This window comes from Equus asinus, chromosome 5, assembly GCF_041296235.1.
Source record: "Equus asinus isolate D_3611 breed Donkey chromosome 5, EquAss-T2T_v2, whole genome shotgun sequence".
In the NCBI taxonomy this organism is placed as follows: domain Eukaryota; kingdom Metazoa; phylum Chordata; class Mammalia; order Perissodactyla; family Equidae; genus Equus; species Equus asinus.
The window spans coordinates 102,915,966-102,933,444 of record NC_091794.1 but is presented as its reverse complement, the minus strand read 5'-3'; the positions used below and the strand labels follow the sequence as shown (position 1 = coordinate 102,933,444).

The window sequence follows — 17,479 nt, the reverse complement described above, 5'->3', positions numbered from 1 at the left end:
CACATATGTGGCCCTCTGGTTCCATTCCTTTGCCCTCCTGTGCGTGGCTGCCACTGCATAGCAGGTGCACGTTGGGGACAGGCAGCTGGCCTTCAGAGCCCTTGGGACCCGCCCTCACTGAGCTGAGAACCCAAGCCCCAACTGCAAAGCCACCACCCCCACCCCCACAACCTCCCCAGTAGACCATAGGGCCACTGGGGCCAAGGATTGTCTTGGTAATATCGCCCCACCTGATCGCATGCTGCCTGCACACAGTAGGCCCTCCGTCAGTCGTGTTGAACAGTAGGGATTTTCTCCATCCACCACCCATCGGCATCTGCAGACAGGAAAGTGTTCTGCTGGGGGCCTCAGGTGGGCTTCCGGGCTGTGCCTTCCCAGCCGAGCCTTCCATTCGATGACTATTTCTCAAGCACCTACTGTGTGCCAGCACCATGAGCTCGGGGTCCAGCATGGATAGAACCCCTGGGGTGCCTCCCACACGGAGCTGACATTGTAGGTGTGAAGTCAGACAGCACACTTGTAAATAGGCTGACACATAGCATGATGACAGACTGTAATTGGGGCAGGGAGAGAAATCAATGGAAAACAGGCACTTTGATGGGGAAAAGACAGTGGGGAGAGCTGATCTGGGGGAGGCCTTGGGACAGCCTGAGACCCGAACAATGAGATGCACTCAGTGGGCAGCAGGGCCAGCACAGGCCGAGGCGGGAGAGACATGGGGTGTGTCAGTGCTGTCACAAGACTGGTGTGACTCCAGCACAGTGACAAGGGACCAGCTGAGGCTGGTGGCTGGGCAGGGCCACATCCCACTGGGCCTCAGTGACCAGGAGGAGGAGCATTCGTTTTTTCCCCCCGGGGTGACCAGATGGCTAGCCCTCGCTGCCATATGAGGAGTGGGGGCAGGGAGGCCCACTGGTGGACGCCATGATCTTCCAGGCGAGACGGTGGTGGCCTGGGCTCAGGTGGTGGCAGTGGGGTTGGAGAGAAGTGGACACATTGGGAGTTGCGTATGGAGGCGTTGCTGGTGGATGGGTGTGGGGTGTGGGGGAAGGAGAGCCGGTGGTGGCCTCTAGGCTTCTTGCCTGGGAAGCTGCTGTTGACCAGTGGTTAGGATGGAACCCGGTCAAGGGAACATCCAGGCACTGGGAGCATTGTGAGGACAGTCACTGGGGTTCCTGGAAACTTCTGCATCATCTTCTCCTTCACCCTGCTTAGGAGGAGGCCTAATTGCATCCAGAGGCTATGGGAGATTGTTCTTGCCGGCTGCTCTCTGGTGGCATATGGGGCCGTGGAACAGAGGGGCGGAGAGCTGGGCTAGTCTCTTCTTTCTCACCATCTCAGTGTTCTCACCTGTATAACGGGGGCATTGGGTGGAGTCATCTAAAGGCAGTGAAGGCGAGGACATTCTCTCCATCCCTCACTCACCAGCTGTCCCTGCTTTCCAGCGGTCAGGGTGAGCCCCTGCCACTCCCGGCAGCCCTCTGTCATCTCCGATGCGTCTGCCGCTGAAGGCGACCGGTCATCCACGCCAAGCGACATCAACTCCCCTCGACACCGGACACACTCCCTCTGCAACGTAAGGCCAGCAGCCGCTGGGCCGGGGCCCTGGGCCCTGCCCGGACCCCGAAGCGGGGGGTGGAGGGGTGAAGACGCACCTGCTGTTTCCTCTCGTCCACCCAGGGAGCACTCTGGCGAAGGCATTTCCTGTTCTGTTCTCTCCTTTTGCAAGAAGAGATGGATGTGGGGAGAGAAAGAAATGAGGCCCGTGTGCTCCTTGTGTCCGGGAGGGCAAGGAAAGTCCAGAGGAAGGCGGGCCTGGGTCGGCCACGGGGTCTGAGCAGCCCAGGGTTCCCTCTGGTGGGCTTCTCCTCCCAGACCTCGCCCTCCGGAGCCGGGCCTCGCCAGCACCCCTGCACTTCCCTTAGAGTCAGCTCTCATCCTCCGTCCAGGGAAGAGCCGGAGTTTTTTGAATTTCCAGGAGCTTTGGCACATACTGCCTCTGGAGAGACATCCTGTGAATTCGTTCTAAGTTTTTCGCTTTGCTTATTTAGTCAAACGTTTTCTGATTGCATACTGGGTGCCAGCCACCAAGAGGCACAGGTCCCTGGTCACCTAACTCGATGATGAGTAGGGGAGACAGGCTCCCGAGGAGTGAGTGGGTGAATGTCAGTGGGACAGGAGGGCGCCCTGTGGAGGCTCTGACATGAAACACTGGGGCCAGGGTGTGGGGGCCACTTGTCATTTTTGTTCCCTCACACGGTTCATAATACGGAGGGCTCCCCTGCCATGTCCTGAAGACAGAGAACACAGTAGGGTTATGGCTCCAAAAGAAAGGAAAAGGCTTTCTCAAAACCTCCGTGACTGATGCTTTATCAACCAGCAAGACAGACAGCAAAAAAGGAATGAGGTGAAGATAGTGGGAAGGAAAGACAGGCTGACCGTCACGTGCTGAGGACATAATTATCTACCTGGAAAACTCAAGAGAGTAACTTGGAAAAGCTCTTAGATCTAATAATAAGCTGGTATATAACGGTACTGGCTGAAAATCAATTTATAAAAAGCAGTAACTTTTCTATATACAAGTAATCATAATGGAAGCAATGTTTCCATCTACAGTGACAAGGCAGAGCTTACAGAAATAGCTAAGACTAAATGTAGGGTAAGCTGCCTCAGCTGGGGACGGGCAGCAGGGCCCGCTCACGTCAGGACCAGGAGCAGGTCGCTTGCAGGCTGGGGCCCCACTGAGTGCTGGAGTCCTGTTTTAACTGGGGCTTTAAGGAAGCAGTGGGTTCTACCCTTGTCCCCAGGAGAGGACCCTGGTGACAAAGGCTATCTTGACTGACAGAACCAAGACAAGGAAGGTGAGCCCTGGAGGGCCTCTGGCACCTGTTCTCTAGTTCTGAGGGACCATGGCTTCTACCCACAGCCAGCAGTGCCTTCACGCCCACAGCACAAGCCCGGCACCCCGGGTCTCCGTGCACGCCCCAGACGAGAACACCTTCCCACGGGCCATATGTTTGTGTCTTCTCACGGTGGACCCAAGGGGGCTGTGACAGCCGAAATGCTGCTGGGAAATTGATTCTGCAGAAAGAGTCTCTTGAAGTGCATTTGGCACGGGCCAGCGTTTTGCCCAGCTCGGCCTCATTCTCTTCCCTATAAGTTTGGCAAAGGTGGCCCTACACAGGGTACACCTATCTTAGCTGCCTGCCAGTGAGTTCTGTTTGCAACCTTGAGATGGGACCACAGACTAAACTACCATTTGTCCAATCCGCCTGCCCTCAACCACCTTCACCCCACAGCTCGACAGATGTGCACACGGCTGAGCCAGGAGACCCTGAAGGGAACTCCAGGGAACCCTCGGGTCTCAGGCATTTGACCTGCCACCAGCAAGAACGGCCCAGTCTGGACTAGCGACCCCCCCGCCCCCGCCATCCCCTCATGTACTGGCCACTAATTTAGAGCAGATGCATAGTCTCAGCACAGAGAGGCTGGAGGAAGTTGATGGATGTTCGCCCAAGTGACGCAATGTTTCATGGGCATTTTGCCCGCAATTCTGGAAACAACCACCAGGGGGTCTCCCTAGTAATGACTTGTGATGCAAATAACGTCTGCCCCAGGCAGGGCCAGCTGATCCTGGGATGTAGGGGGGAGGCTTTGTACGGCCACCGGGAGGAGCCCTGGACCAGGGGGAACCAGAGAGTTCTGAATCTGAGTTGTCGCCCTGCTTTAATGAGCTCCATGATGTCGTACTGCCCAGAGCCTCTCTTGTATCCGTAAATGAGGCTGCCACCCATAAGAGATTCACTGTGGTGTTTGTGGGGGAAGTTACAGGCCACAGATCTCCCAAATCCCCTCCCCTGAAATTCTTTTATTTTTGTGTTTTATATAAAATTATATTTCTTTATGAAAAGCACCGAGTATAACCAACCTCCAGTTCTAACACGATGGACCAACTGGGACAGGAACTTAGAAGCCTTTGAGTGACTGCTTTGTTAGTCAGAGGGTGTTGGGGTCAAGAGGGCAGAGCAGGCAGGAGAGCACCCCAGGGCGCCTGGCCAGGACCCCTGGTGCAGGCACCACCCCTGAGCCATGTGGGAGTGCTTCAGGGCTGGGGGGTGGGTTCCCCACCACAGAGGTGGGGTGGTCCCTAAGGAATGGCTTCCCTCCACGGAAGACCCCATGGGCCAGCCCTGCTCTCAAGTGTCATGTGTCTCTGCTGTTTCATCTTCCTCCTCTCCTTTGGCTACAGGGCGACAGTCCCGGCCCGGTTCAGAAGAACCTGCACAACCCTATTGTACAGGTAGGTGTGCTTTCCCTGGCTACTCGGGTCCTCCCTCCACCCCAGCTTGGCCATGACTTCGCCCCTTGTTCCCCTGGGCCCTCGGCAGCCCCCCTTCCATACTCAGGCATCCAAGGCAGAGAGGAGTTAAGCCATTACCCAGTCCCACATAGGTTGGTGCCTGGGCCAGGCTCAGCAGCTGGGTCTGCCTTTCCATGTCGTCCTCCCGACCTGTGGACCCACTGAGTGCATCACACATCTTCTGTCCTGCTGCCCTGGTGAGTGGCTTCTCCCGAGAGCCACAGGCCAATGACCCAGGCCATGGGTTCTTTGGGCCCCTGCTGCAGGAAACTCTCAAAAATTCATTTTAAACATTTCAGTACTTTATCATCAGAGTGACGAGGGGGCGGCAGCAGGGGAAACAACCTGAATTTGAGGGTCAGAAGGGGTCTCTGAGATCAGCTCTCTAGACGCGGGGCTCCCACGTGATCTAAGCACTGCTCCTCTGCACCCGGGTCCTGGCACATTACCCCTGGAGATTCTGGTCCACCAGGTGTGGGTTGAGGCCTGGAATTCAGGTAATTCTGATGTGTTTTGGAAAACATCAGTCTAGTCTAACCCTCCACCTTTTTGACGGGTAATGCCACCCCGTGTTTGTTTAAAGCACTTGACAGTTTGCAAAGCTCTCCTGCAGCCACCACTCCCTAATCTGTGTAGTTATCCCGAGTCAGGAGGATATCATCATCATCATCATCATCGTTATCCCCACATCACAGATGAGAAAACTAGGCTCAGAGAAGCTGGGGGCTCTCCAGGCTTCCATGGGTAGTAACGTAATCAGGACTGGAACCAAGCCCCAACCTCGGGGCTCTCCCGTGGCCAGTCCTGCTTCTTGCCCAGGGCCTTGAGGTCCTTGCCCTTGGCTGACATAAAGCTCAAGTTTCCTACTTGCTCGATTTCTGGACTCTCCCGGGGCCCCTTTTCCACGGGGCCTTTTTCACAGGGTACTTGTGCGCTTGCTGCAGTGACCCTGCAGACGAGCCTCTGGCCCGGCCTGTCTGAGAGGGTAGACATGTGCCTGCCAGCCGTCAAGAAGCGCTGGAAGGCTGTGCGCAAACCGAATTTAAAAGATAGTAGTACAAACACCCCCAGCTGCTAAAGGTCATTGGATGCTCATGCACCAGGCCCTGTTCTCAGTGTTTCTCTCCTCACTGGCATCCCCATGGCAGTCTTGGGTGGGTCCTTTTGGTGTCCCCGAGAGGTTCTGGCATTCGTAATCACTGGGGGCCAGTCCCTCAGCCCTGGCCACCCCGCCCCTCCACCCAGCACTGTCCTCTGCGCCCAGCTCAGATTGGCTTTCTTCTTCTCTCCTCCCCCTCTGCCACGTGGCCCCGACTCTGCAGTCACTAGAGGATCTTGAAGACCAAAAACGGAAAAAGAAGAAAGAGAAGATGGGATTCGGCTCCATCTCGCGCGTCTTCGCCAGAGGGAAGCAGCGGAAGTCCCTCGACCCCGGCCTCTTTGATGGTACCGCCCCCGATTATTACATAGAGGAGGACGCGGACTGGTGACCCGCCTCCCTTCGCCTGCGGCCCGGCAGGCGTGTCTGTGCGTGTGGACGTGCGTGCGTGCGTGCGAGCGAGCGTGGGGGGTGCGCGTCTGGGCGTGCGTGGCGGTGCGTGTGCCCGCGAGCTCTCGCCCACGTGGGTGCTGGGTGTGGCCAGGCGCCAACGCACGTGTGACCCCGCCCCCTGCGCCGCCACCTCTGTAATTGATGTACATACTACAAACGTGTGTGAACCTGTCAACTCTGTCGTCTTTGGAGCGATGCAGTTGTGTTGTTAATCTGGGTTTCTGTTTTTGTTTTTTTTTCTATGTTTTTCTTTTCTTTTTGTTTGGTTCGTTGGGTTGTTTTGTTTCCCCCCTGTCCCCACACCCCCTTCCTTTTTATGAAACTTGAAAACTTGAAGGACTGCTGTGTATTTGTAAATAACAAAACTATTGTGCACTCCGTGCTTGTAAATGTCCCTTGTCCAAACTGCTACTTCTGGAGCCCGTCTCCCCGAGGATGTGGTCTGTTTTTGATGTCCACCCCCCATCCCCACCCCGGTGTGAACGTGTGGGACCAGACCCTGCTCTGGGGCGCGGCCAAGTCACTTTAACTCCAAAACGCCATCCTCATCAGGGTAAGGTCCGCCCTCCGCAGAGGCTCGCGAACCCGACCAGGGGGTCCTCCTCTGGGCTCGGTTTGTCAGAGGTCAAACGGGCTCTTTTTAAGGGCCTGCCAGTTTTTAAATTGCGTTGCCATTTCTTTATGGAAAAAAAGAAAATTGTTCCATTTAATTTATTTGCACAAATGCAAAAGACTTATTCTATCTAAATTATGACATAAATATTGGAATGTCTATTTTTCCACGGGGCGGGCGGGAGCTGGTGTCTCTGTCGACTTGTCTGTTTTATTACTGTGCTGCTGCCACACTGTGCAAGGTAGAGTTAGGGTGACTCGGACCAGGGACCGTTGGACTCCAGAGCTTGCTTCTCTCCGTTCTTTCCTCTGTCTCTCTCCCGCATCCTTGCGCCCTGCATGGAAGCGCGCGCCCCCTTCCTCCCACCCAGCTCTCTCCAGGCCTTTCTCTATCTATTTATTGATCTGAAATACAGAACACTGACCTCCGTGAGCAGAGCGCCTACTGCAGTGGTCACTTTCTCTTGGGTCCGTTTTTTGAGAGAGGTTAGACATGGAGACAGCCAGCCGCATGACCACAGGGTACGACCGCAGGGACCCTGGGCCCCAGTCGGTTCCTCACAGATCCTTGAGCGGCAGACGTTCCTCCCTGCAGCTGTGTCTTTCTCGTCCTTGGTTCATTCTGCACGGTGGCCAGGCAGGTGTCACTGGGGGAGGCGCCCGTCTCAAGGGGAGGGCTGTTAGGCACACAGGGTCCAGCACCAGAGCCTCTGCCCTCCTCATTCTGGTTGGTTCCCCCAGCCGCGCTGAACAGAATCTCTCGGGATCCCTCGGGCCCTGTCCTCCCACTTGTCATAGCAGCCTGAGCCCGCTCACCCCAGGAGAGAAGGGCTGGCAGGAAGCTCTGCCCATTGGGGGAGCAGGTTTGGCCCCAGGGCGGCTTCACCAGCAAAGGCACCGTGTGCATGGTAACACCAGGCCATGGAGACCACATGCACCTCCCACGGCCCAAAGCGACGTTCCCTCTCACCTGTGAACCCGCTCTGCTCCACCTTAACCGCTAATGCAGCTCCACTGACACGCCCTCTGAACAATAGTTGCGCTTTCTGCTAACAAGTAACATTTTCAGCTCTTACAAAGAAACGAGGGGATTTTAAAATGCTGGAGCATCTCTATCAGGACGGATAGGATATTTTGTCCCAAATCTCTCAAACAAACAGAAAAGCCCCAAGCGTGTCCCCTTTCCTCCTGCCTGGTGGGGAGTTGGGACGGAGCAGGCAGGGTACCTCGTAAGGACCTCTCTGGCCGTCTTCGGCTAAGCTGTTGACCCGAGCCTGGCGGTGCTGGAGAGCGGCCAGAGCTGGCATCTCGCTCTACAGAGAGAGATTTTTAGAAAATACTTTTCTCCCCCATGATTTTTTTTTTTCTTTTGGTTGGTTTTTATTGTTTTCCCTTTACTTATGAGAAAATAAGATCGCAGCCACTCCTGGTAAGGATTTAGGAGTTCCTTCTCATTTCAGTTTTTGTAAATTAGAAGATAATTCTAAGAGTTACTAAGGATGATTTATTTAAGAGAACTACGTCAAATAGCGAATGAGTTATGGGTAACATTAGATGAAAATAACCTTTCCCGTGGGAAAGGTTTCTCGAAGGCATGGATGCAAATATAAAATATAAAAAAAAAATCTAAATAAAGCTTATTTTAAAATATTACCGAATTCGATGTTATTTGATTGCTTCTATCTGGCTCCGGGTGGGAGGCAAGGCCCAGCCTGACCTGCGCCCTGGAATCCCAGGGCTGGGTCCTGAGGGGCTGAGGGCAGGGGCCGAGGAAAGCTGGCTGGATTCTGGGCCCGTGGAGGGTGGCCTCCCAGAAACACCTCGTCTTTGTGGCCCTGACTGTAATTTGGAGGAGCTGCCGGCCTCCGGGGCTGCCCGTGGTCCTGTCGCACCACCTCCGAGCCTGGCGCTCCGGCCCTGCCTTCTCCAGCCCAGCGGCCCGGTCAGCTTTCATCTGCTTCCTTCTCCCCCCAGCGCTCCTTCCAGAGGCCCAGCGGTGGGGCCTGTGAGCGCGGGGCCTGTTATTTCCTGCAGACCCCAGTGGGCCGCTGCATCGTCCCAACCCCTCACCTTCCCTGGGACTGAAAGGAGCTTAAGAGAGAAATCGAGGGGGCCACAGGGCATCCCTCATGAAGCGCAGTGGCCAGGCTTTTCTAAGCCCCGTGAGCCCCCCAGACACAAAGCCGGGACCTCCCCCAGTGGGACTCCACAGTTTGGCCCCAGAAGAGGCCGCCCCGATACCCCAGTCCCTGCTCATAGCCGGTGCCCTCAACTTCTGTCTCCCAACCTAAAAGCAAATCCTCTAGCAATAAGACTGATGGAAATTGGGCCTTTTAACTCCCCTGTCATTTCTGCTGGAAGAAAGCTCAAAGCTTCAAGCTCCGTGATGGATAGACCATGCCGAGAGGTTGTAGAGCTCAGGACTGCGAGGAACTTAGGAGCATCCACCCCAGCAGTTCTCAACCTGGCCACACATGAGAATCACCTGGGGAGTTTTCAAAAAAAATTACCGATGCCGGGCCGTACCCCTGAAGCAGAATGTTGTTCAACCTTCTCAGATGATTCTAAGGTGCAGCCAGGATTGACAACCACTGGGCTTGTCTTGAGGGAGGGCAAGCGGCCCAGACACGTGCCACTGCTCCCCCTCTCTGGCCTCATGCAGACATCATTAATCGATTAAAGAGCTCTTCCTCCAGCCCACAGTGGCCTCTGATTTCTTCACTTTAGCCACTGCCAATCAGTCAGAGGTGGTGTCCCGGAACTAACCCAGCCCCCCACACTGGACACGTGGGGAAACTTTGGCCCAGAAAGGAGTGACTTGGCCAGGATCTCAGCTCTCGCTCCTACAATCCTGTGACCTTCTCATGGGCCGGGTCACACCTTCTTCAAGACTTCTTAGCTCTACTCAGAAGCCACACTGCCTCCTTCATTAATCTTCTCTGAGACCTTGCCCCAAATGGTCCGACTTCAGGTGGCACTGGTTAGTCAGAAACTGTAGTAGGGCTGCCCAAGGCATCCAGCGCCAGTGTACAGCTGCACAGGCTGTGAACTGCATTACTCTAGAAGGCACTACTGTGTGAATGGCGCCCTGAGTTGTGAAGTGCACCAGCTGTGTGGCTGTGCTGTGTGGCCCTTCTCTGTGCTCTCCCACCCGTGCTGGCAGGCTCCAACAGGTGTAACCTAGTAACAGTAATAACAATAATAATAATACCTAACATTTATTAAGCCCTTACCATGGGCCAGGGTCCATGCTGCGCACTTTACACGTATTAACCCAGTTAACCCTCCAACAGCCTACATTATCGACGAGAAAACTGAGGTTAAGGAAATTGTCCAGGGTCAGGAACTAGTAAACAGTGGAACTGGGCTTCCAGCGTCGGGGGTCTGTAGTGCCCTGAGCCGCTCCACCGTCCGGGCGGTGAGAGGCTGGGACCGAGCAGGTGGGCGTCTTCGGTGCTTCAGCCAGGCCTAGTGTGAACCTCACCCGACCCCCACCCTCGCCCACCAGTGGCCTCTGGCACAGCGTGGCACTCCCTTGCTTTTGTGACCGAGCCTATTTCGCCAGCCATTTACCCTGACCCAGAAAACCCACCCCCAGAGAGGCGCTGGCGGGGAGAGCGGAGCAGAAACTAGCGTTGTCGGCACTAGTCTGCCTTTCGGGCAGAGGGTCACCTCCACGTGTCCCGCAGTGCCCACCCCCCCACGCTGTCCCAGAACTGCCGTATCCCAGGGTCAGCTCTGCCCCCAACACAAGGTGGGGTCCCCTCCTGGCCACAGGATGTGCCCGGGGGCCCGGGAGCCGCCCCACCCCAGTGCCCTGATGGAGTTGGGCTGCTCAGCCTGGGCTCCCGGGGAATCCGGGTGCAGGGGGGCTGCAACACGGGGTCATCGGCCCCTTGACAACCTGGGTTTAAAGGAATCCATGGGCCCTCTCACCAAAATCCCGCATTTTCCCAAAACGGGCCTCACAACCTCCCATGCCCAGCCCGTCTGCTCTGAACAAGTGGCTCTTAGGCTTTTTTGACTCAAAACTCACTAGATGGGGCAAAACATTCCACAATCCCCGACTCCCACGTGTCCCCCTTTTCCAGTGGGAGAAGAACCTGGTGACGATAAGGGATCAAAGAGGGAGTACAGATAATTAACTTACAAAAAGATAGATTCCCAATTTTATATTATGAAAGGGTGCCCTATGAACTTAAAACTAGCTAAGGGGTTTAGTCTTGACTGTATGTTAGATGGTGTTTAAATATCAGAGTCATAGCGCATCACCCGTGAAGTGTCACTGTTCCAGCAAATTGAGGGTATAAATCTCGGTGGCAACTGGGGTATGGCTAGCCCATCCCCGACCCGCACCTGCGTGGTGCCTTAAAGCCCAGTTACTGGAAAATCTGCCGACGGGAGCCCTGCGAGCTCCCAGGCTCTGCCCACCAGCCCCAACGAGCTGCATCCACGAGAAAATTGTCCCCAGAGGATTGATCTTTGAGAAGCAGGAACAGCAGCAACTGAAAACCTGGACCTGTTCTTCCTAAAAATGGCAGGACCCGCGATTACCTCACAGGTCCGTGGGGGAGCCTTGTGACCTTGTCAGGCCCTAGGCAGCAGCCGTGCCTCCGAATCAGAGTCCCCAGGAAACCGGCTGACTGCTCGTTGCATTTCTGAGCTTCAGAGTTTGGAAATCTCTGATTGCTTTCTTAGTGGGTTACCCGTAAGGAGCAGTTCACTGCACCAAAGCAAGAGAAGCTATAAAATCGCATGCCGTGCTCCATCTGGAGGACGCTTGCAGCCCGCAGTCGCTCCAGCTCTGGCCCTGCATCCAATTTCAAGGAAGTTGTTTAACCGTGAGCCTCAGTGTCCTCGTCTCAGGAACCGGTGTAACCGCCCTTCTGTCTTCGTAGGCTCAGAAATGAGAGCTGGGTGTGTTTTAGAGCCTGGAAAGGGCTGGCCCTGGGCTGCTTTTCCTCCATCGGAGGCAGGAAAAAAGTACAGAAGCAGCTTCACACACATCCTGAGCCCAAAGGTGACTCGATCAATGCTTGTCCCCAGGGGTACGATCAGTCATGGGGCTGTGTGAACCTGACATCCCTCCAGCTGTGCGCACGCACGGTCCTCAGAGTCCAAACTCAGCTCCCGTGTGGCTTTGTGGGAGAGTCCGGGCTTCTCTGCCTTGGATCGGACTCACTTGTCATGTTTGCCCCCAGAATCCACCAGCCTGACGACGCTCTGTCTTTCCAGAAGCCAGACAGAAACACACTCTCTGCCGCGGCTGGCGTGGAGAAATTTAGACCGTGGAAAGTAACTGGGCCGCCCAAGTCTGGGTTCTTCCCACAGAAGCCCCAAGGGTCACCGTGCAGGAGATGTGTGTCAGAGCCCAAGGCAGGCCTGGTCTGGCAGGAGGTGTGCCTCGAACTCTGCAGATATTCACTCATACAATCCTTCCAACCAAGATGAATACTGTTATCATCCCCGTTTTACAGATAAACCAACCGAGGTACAGAGAGGTGAAGTTCTTACCCATGGTCACACAGCTGGGAAGAGGCAGCATTGGGATTCACCTCCAGCAGCCTAGCTCCAGAGCCTGTGTTCTCAGTAACGGGGCCTCTGCTCAGCCACCGGCCCCCAAGTTCCCCCCGAGGGACAACTGATCAATGGGAAGCTTCAGAGAACTTGAGAAAGCCTTACTAGCCCTGTGCAGGCTAGCTCCTTGGGACTCAGTTTCTCCACCCAATAGAGGAAGAAATTGGAATAAGCGGGAGTTTGCAAACTGTGTTCCATGGAACCCTTGGGGGTTCCTCAGAGGTCCCTCAAGAGGTTGCCATAGCTGGTGAAAGGACTAGCAGGCAAGGCTCCAGCCCCACCTTCAGCCAGAAGCTCTGCTCTTATCTGTCACACACTGGACATCTGTGCACGAGTCCATTGGAAGGAGCCCATGAGAGGAAAAAAGTGAGCAAGAGAGGAAGAAAAGGAAGGAGAGGGAGTTTGAGAACCAGGCATAGATCAGTAGTTGTCAGACCTGACCAGGCCTCGAGGTTTAAGGATGCAGATTCCCAGGCTCCATCCTACACCTACTGACGTAGAAGGTCTGGGGGTGAAGGAGGCCCTGGGATCCATGTGGATGTGGAGCAAGCTCCCCACTGTGGACTCAGTTGCAAGAGGTTACGTGGGGCGATGGCGGAGGGCGGCATCCTGCCCGTGGGTTTTAGCGCAGACCTGCCATTGGGAAGCTTCCCCAAGGGGCCGTCATAGTTCCGTTGAGGCCACCTTCCTGGGGCAGCCCCAGGGCCCCCCAGGGAGGGAGGAGCCACAAGCAGCCCGCTGAGCAGAGAGCCAGCGGGGCTGGTGCGGTGGGTGTCTGCTGCCCCCCAGGCAGCCTCAGAAGCTGCAGCAATACCTCTGTTAGAGTCACAGAGAGGGTCCCCGATCTTCCCAGTGGCACACAGCCAGGAAGTGGCAGGGGCAGGAGTGGAACCCGGGTGAAGTCCATCTGGGTGTGGCGTCCACCATCTCAGACTTCACCCGACCCGTGGCCAGCAGAGGCTTCTGTCAAGCATCGGGTGACCCGTTGGCCTTGGCCTGGGGCCAGTGGTGCCCCGTGGACACTGGACGAAGAGCCCTAAATTGGGCCCAAGGCTGCCCAAGCCGTGCTCTAGGGAGCGGCCTGGCATGGAGCTGCAGCCGAGGGCCCGCAGGGCTCTGCCCAGACCCCAGCCTCGTGCTCCTGAGGAGGCCCCGTCCGCTCCACCCCAGAAGCCCCACCGCCTCCAGCCCAGTGCACTCAGGAGCCCCAGGCCTGGCTCTGGGCTCCCCGTTCCCAGCTTGGTCAAGGACTTGCTGTGTGACCGTGGACAAATCAGTCTCCCTCTCTGGACCTCAGGCTCCCTCCAAAACAGACCAAAGCAGTGATTACCCACCTGTGCCTGTGGAGTCTTACAAGTCCCTGGTGTCCCGGCCACCTCCTCTGCCACACTTGCCACCCTTCAGCCCAAAGCTCCAGTTTATTTATCTTATAGATGTGATGTCATTTGAACGAAGGTTCTGCAAAGTCAGGGCTGTGTGAAGACCAGGGGTTAGGTCATCACTAAGCTCCCTCCAGGGCCTGCCTGCCTCAGGCCTCCTCCTGCCCCCTGGGGAGAAGTCACTCCCCCTGGGCCCCCCAGACTCCCCCACTCACCCCCCCGCCCCAGAGAGGGAAGGTCCAGGCCCCCTCCCTGCTCAACCCTGGCTGAACGGGAAATTGGGGGCCACTCACAGGCCCCCCAGCTTCTGAAAGCCTGCAGGTCGAGGGCCAGAGACCCTCCCAGGAGGCCACACATGTCCCTGATGAGCCACAGCAAGACTACATTGAACATGCCCCTCCCGGGTCACAGCCCTTTACAGTTTACAGCTCTTTCACAGGCAGACTAGGGTCGAGGTTAAGAGTATAGATTCTGGGCAAACTCTGGGTTCAAACCTTGCTCCTGACATTTGCTACCTGGTAACTAGCCTTAGCCTGGTGTGCCTCAGTTTCCTCCCCTGTACACTAGGGACAATAAGATACTGTCAGAGGGCAGCTGCAAGGATGGAAAGCGTTACCACGTGTAAAAGGCTTAGCTCGGGGAGCAGTGTTGTTAGCCACGATGACCACGATGACGATGATGACAGTGATCTCTTTCAGCCTCTCACCAGCCCTGGGAGATGGGCAGGACTGGCCCCTTTACAGATGCGAAGACAGGCCCAGGTGGGTTCAGCAACTCGCCCGGGCTGCTGGGGCCAGACCAGGGGTAGGACCAGAGGAAGCAAGGGTTTTAGAGCTGAGAGGGCTCGTAGTGGCCTCTCATCCACTCCGCTCCTACTGCAGATGGAAGGGACGTGCCCACAGCAGAGCACAGCAGAGCAGCGGTGGCTGAGACAGTTCCGGTATCCAGCCTGACTCCCAGGCCAGTGCTCCCAGCTGCTGCAGACCACAAGATTCAGCTGGGGGAAAAAAATCCCTGGGTCAGTAAGTTTTGGAAATAATGCATAGTGTCTTGAACCTTAGAGATCGACACAACACCTTAGCTTATGAAGGCTCTGACAAGTTCTGCAATGAAGAAAAATATTTCACTTTTTCTACCTTGTGTTTCCCAAACTCAATTGACCACAGAACCATTCCTTTTTTTCTAGTTCCATGGAGCGCCCTCTGGGAATATTGGGTTGGGTGACTCCTTCAGCCCCTTTATTCTGTGCTTGGAGGAGCTAAGTCAGTGGTTCTTTGGAAATCTCTAAGCATGCCACATTTCTGACATCGTTTAGCCATGGAAAGTTCCTGCGGCTCATGTGGGATTCCCGTGTGCCTTAAGAAGTGAGGCGAGCCAGGTACGAGGCGAGGGGGAGCGTGGACCTCTCTACCTGAGCATCCGCTTTGCTCAGGAAGAACTTGAGTTGTGTGCAGCATCCGCAAAAGGCAGAAGGGCCCCGGCAGGTTGGCTAAGAAATGCCAGTCCCAGGGCGTCCATTTTGCTGCTGCCCCAGATGGCTAGTGTAGACAGAGGGGCTGAGTCCATTGCCCCAGGGCCCTGGGCAGGGAGAGGAATGGGCACACCATCCCGCCAGGACATCTGGCCCCACCTGCCTGTCACCCCCCAGCTCTGTGCTGCCTTATTGCTTTTCCTGGGACAGACCAGCGACCCTGGAGTCACATCCAAATTGGCTCCATGCCTGCACAGTGCCCGCTTCCATCCTTGTTAGGAGGCCCATGTCTCTGGGGTGGCTTGGAGCCTGTGGTCGGAGGCACCCAGGCCAGGGAGGAGAGAAGGCTGCCTCTGACAGCTGTCACTGCAGGGGCCAGAGCCGTGGTGACCGGAGGAGGCTCTCTGAAGCCAGAGGGAATCTGAGGGCCGTCTGCAAACCGAGGGTCGGAGATCACAGGCCCGGGGCACCGACCCGGCTCGAGTGTGCGAATCATCCTCAGGTTCCCTCCGTCCCTTCGTGTGTGTGCAAGAAACACACACTCATTTTAGCAACAGTCTGAACCCAGCAGAATGGACAAAAACCAAGCAATGTAGGCAGGGGCGTCGAAGAAAGACCCAGCCTATGGAGCCTGACCCCTGGGTGTCATCCGAAAGCCGGCACTCAGCTGGGTGACCTGAAGCCAGTCACATAGTCCCCTTGAGCCTCAGTTTCCCCTTCTGTAAAGTGGAAATGAATCCGCCTGCCTCACAGGGCTGTTGCAGAGAGGAAGGGATGAGTAGCTGGAAGCGCCTGGCATCTCCTGTGACCCCGGCTCATCTCGGGGCTGCAGGAGCCGAGGTGAGAGGCGACCTGGGCAGGAGGGGGGAGCCCCGGCTTGGAGCCCCAGCCGCGCTCTCCGGACACCCTGACTGGCATTTCTGAGCTTCACTTTCCTCCTCCAAAGACCCACTCAGAGAACCCCTGACTCAGCCCCTCCGAGCACAGAATAAAGGGGCTGAAGGAGTCACCCAACCCAGTATTCCCAGAGGGCGCTCCGTGGAACGAGGGAAAAAGGCCTGGTTCTGTGGTCAATTGAGTTTGGGAAACAAAAGGTAGAAAAAGTAAAACGGGCCTCTGGGAACCCTGTGTCCCCTCCCAGGGCAGGATGCAGGTGGGGTCACACCCGCGCATCGTAAGGCACCAGCAGCGTCCTGACCGCGGGGCTCCGGCGGAGCAGGCAGGACTCTCCCGGCTGCTGTTTCAGATCAGCTCCGACAGGCCCCACTGCAGGTGTCGTGGGTGACAATGACGGGGACCCACCTCTGCAGGTGCCGTCACGTGCCAGCGCTGTGTGGGCACTTACACGCCTCATTCCCACCATCCCTCGGACCCGGAGGCCTGTGGGGCCGGGCTCAGAGGTGGCCAGGGAGGGCGTGCGTGGGGCTGCAGGCACACCCAGCTAAAGGAGACAGGGGCTCCAGTGTTCGAGAGCTCCTGATTTTTCAGTAGAAGCCAAAAATGTCATGTAATAAACTCAAAGTCTTTCATATAGGCAACTAATTTTTTAAAACACGGTGTCCTTCAGGAGAAATATGTTCCATGGCCCAAATTTGTCTCTGGGCCACCAGTCCTGCCCCTCCAGTCTGGATCCTCTCTGTGGCCTCGTCCACTCTGGCGGTCCCTGTCTTTCCACTTGATCAGAGCGTCCCATGGGCCTGCCTGGCCAGAGGTGCCCATCTCAATGTGGGCACGTCCTCCCTCACCAGAGCACCCTCCTGCCCTTCCCTCCTGGGGAAGGACAGTGGGCAGCAGGGGACACACTCCTTTCTGAGGCTGGAGCATTTTCCCGAGGCTTGGGATGTTCCAGGAGGAACGGGGTGCTGCCCTCCAGAGCCTGGAGCCAGCACAGGAACCCTGAGCCCGCCCTGACCCCCAGAGGCCCGGATGACCAGAGCTAGGGTCAGCCCCTCTGCAGCCTGAGAGCCCAGCAGAGTGACCCAACCATTTATCATGGACTCGGCCAGCTCTGTGGGACTCAGAGAAGCGGGGAGTAGGGAGCACTCTCCCTTCAGTGAGGTGCCGATGGGCCTGACAAAAGGGCGAGTCCATATGCTCCCAGAAATCCCAGGGGAATGCATGGTCATCAATGTGGGAGCAGCTGCAAGCCAGAGGCCCAGGGATGTGGAGGCTGAGGAATGAGAACAAAGACTGGCTTCTGGGGGGAATGAGGGGAGCGATGGAAGCTGGGAGAGGAGGGTACGAGATGACTTGCTGACATTTACTGAGTGCCTACTCTGCCAGGCTTGTGTAGGCACTTTATATACACTCATTAAGTCATTCAACAAACATTGACTGACCACTTCCTATGTGCCAGGCCTAGGGCTAAGGGGTGAGGATTCAGATGTAAATAAGGAGATGACATAAATTATCCTAACGTAGTCCTCACCAAAATCACATGAAGTGTGTATTATTGTCTCAACCTTACAGATGAGGAAACTGAGGCTCAGGGAGGTGACCTAAATAACCCAAGGAGACATAGTAAGTGA

The 17,479-nt window shown here is 56.1% G+C and overlaps 1 protein-coding gene across 7 annotated transcripts in view; it reads left to right on the top strand.

Moving 5' to 3' along the window:
- Positions 1 to 17,479, top strand: part of KAZN (kazrin, periplakin interacting protein) — a 1,021,370-nt gene that overhangs the window by 975,298 nt on the left and 28,593 nt on the right. For 6 of the 7 annotated variants that reach the window (XM_044769729.2, XM_044769730.2, XM_070511012.1 and 3 more), the window contains 3 exons: positions 1,446 to 1,576; positions 4,250 to 4,300; positions 5,683 to 5,806. In XM_044769729.2, coding sequence (XP_044625664.1) covers positions 1,446 to 1,576; positions 4,250 to 4,300; positions 5,683 to 5,806 — 306 coding nt within the window. Of the gene's footprint in view, positions 1 to 1,445; positions 1,577 to 4,249; positions 4,301 to 5,682; positions 8,176 to 17,479 lie in introns of those variants that run through there. The other variant, XM_070511015.1, reaches the window with a different exon arrangement.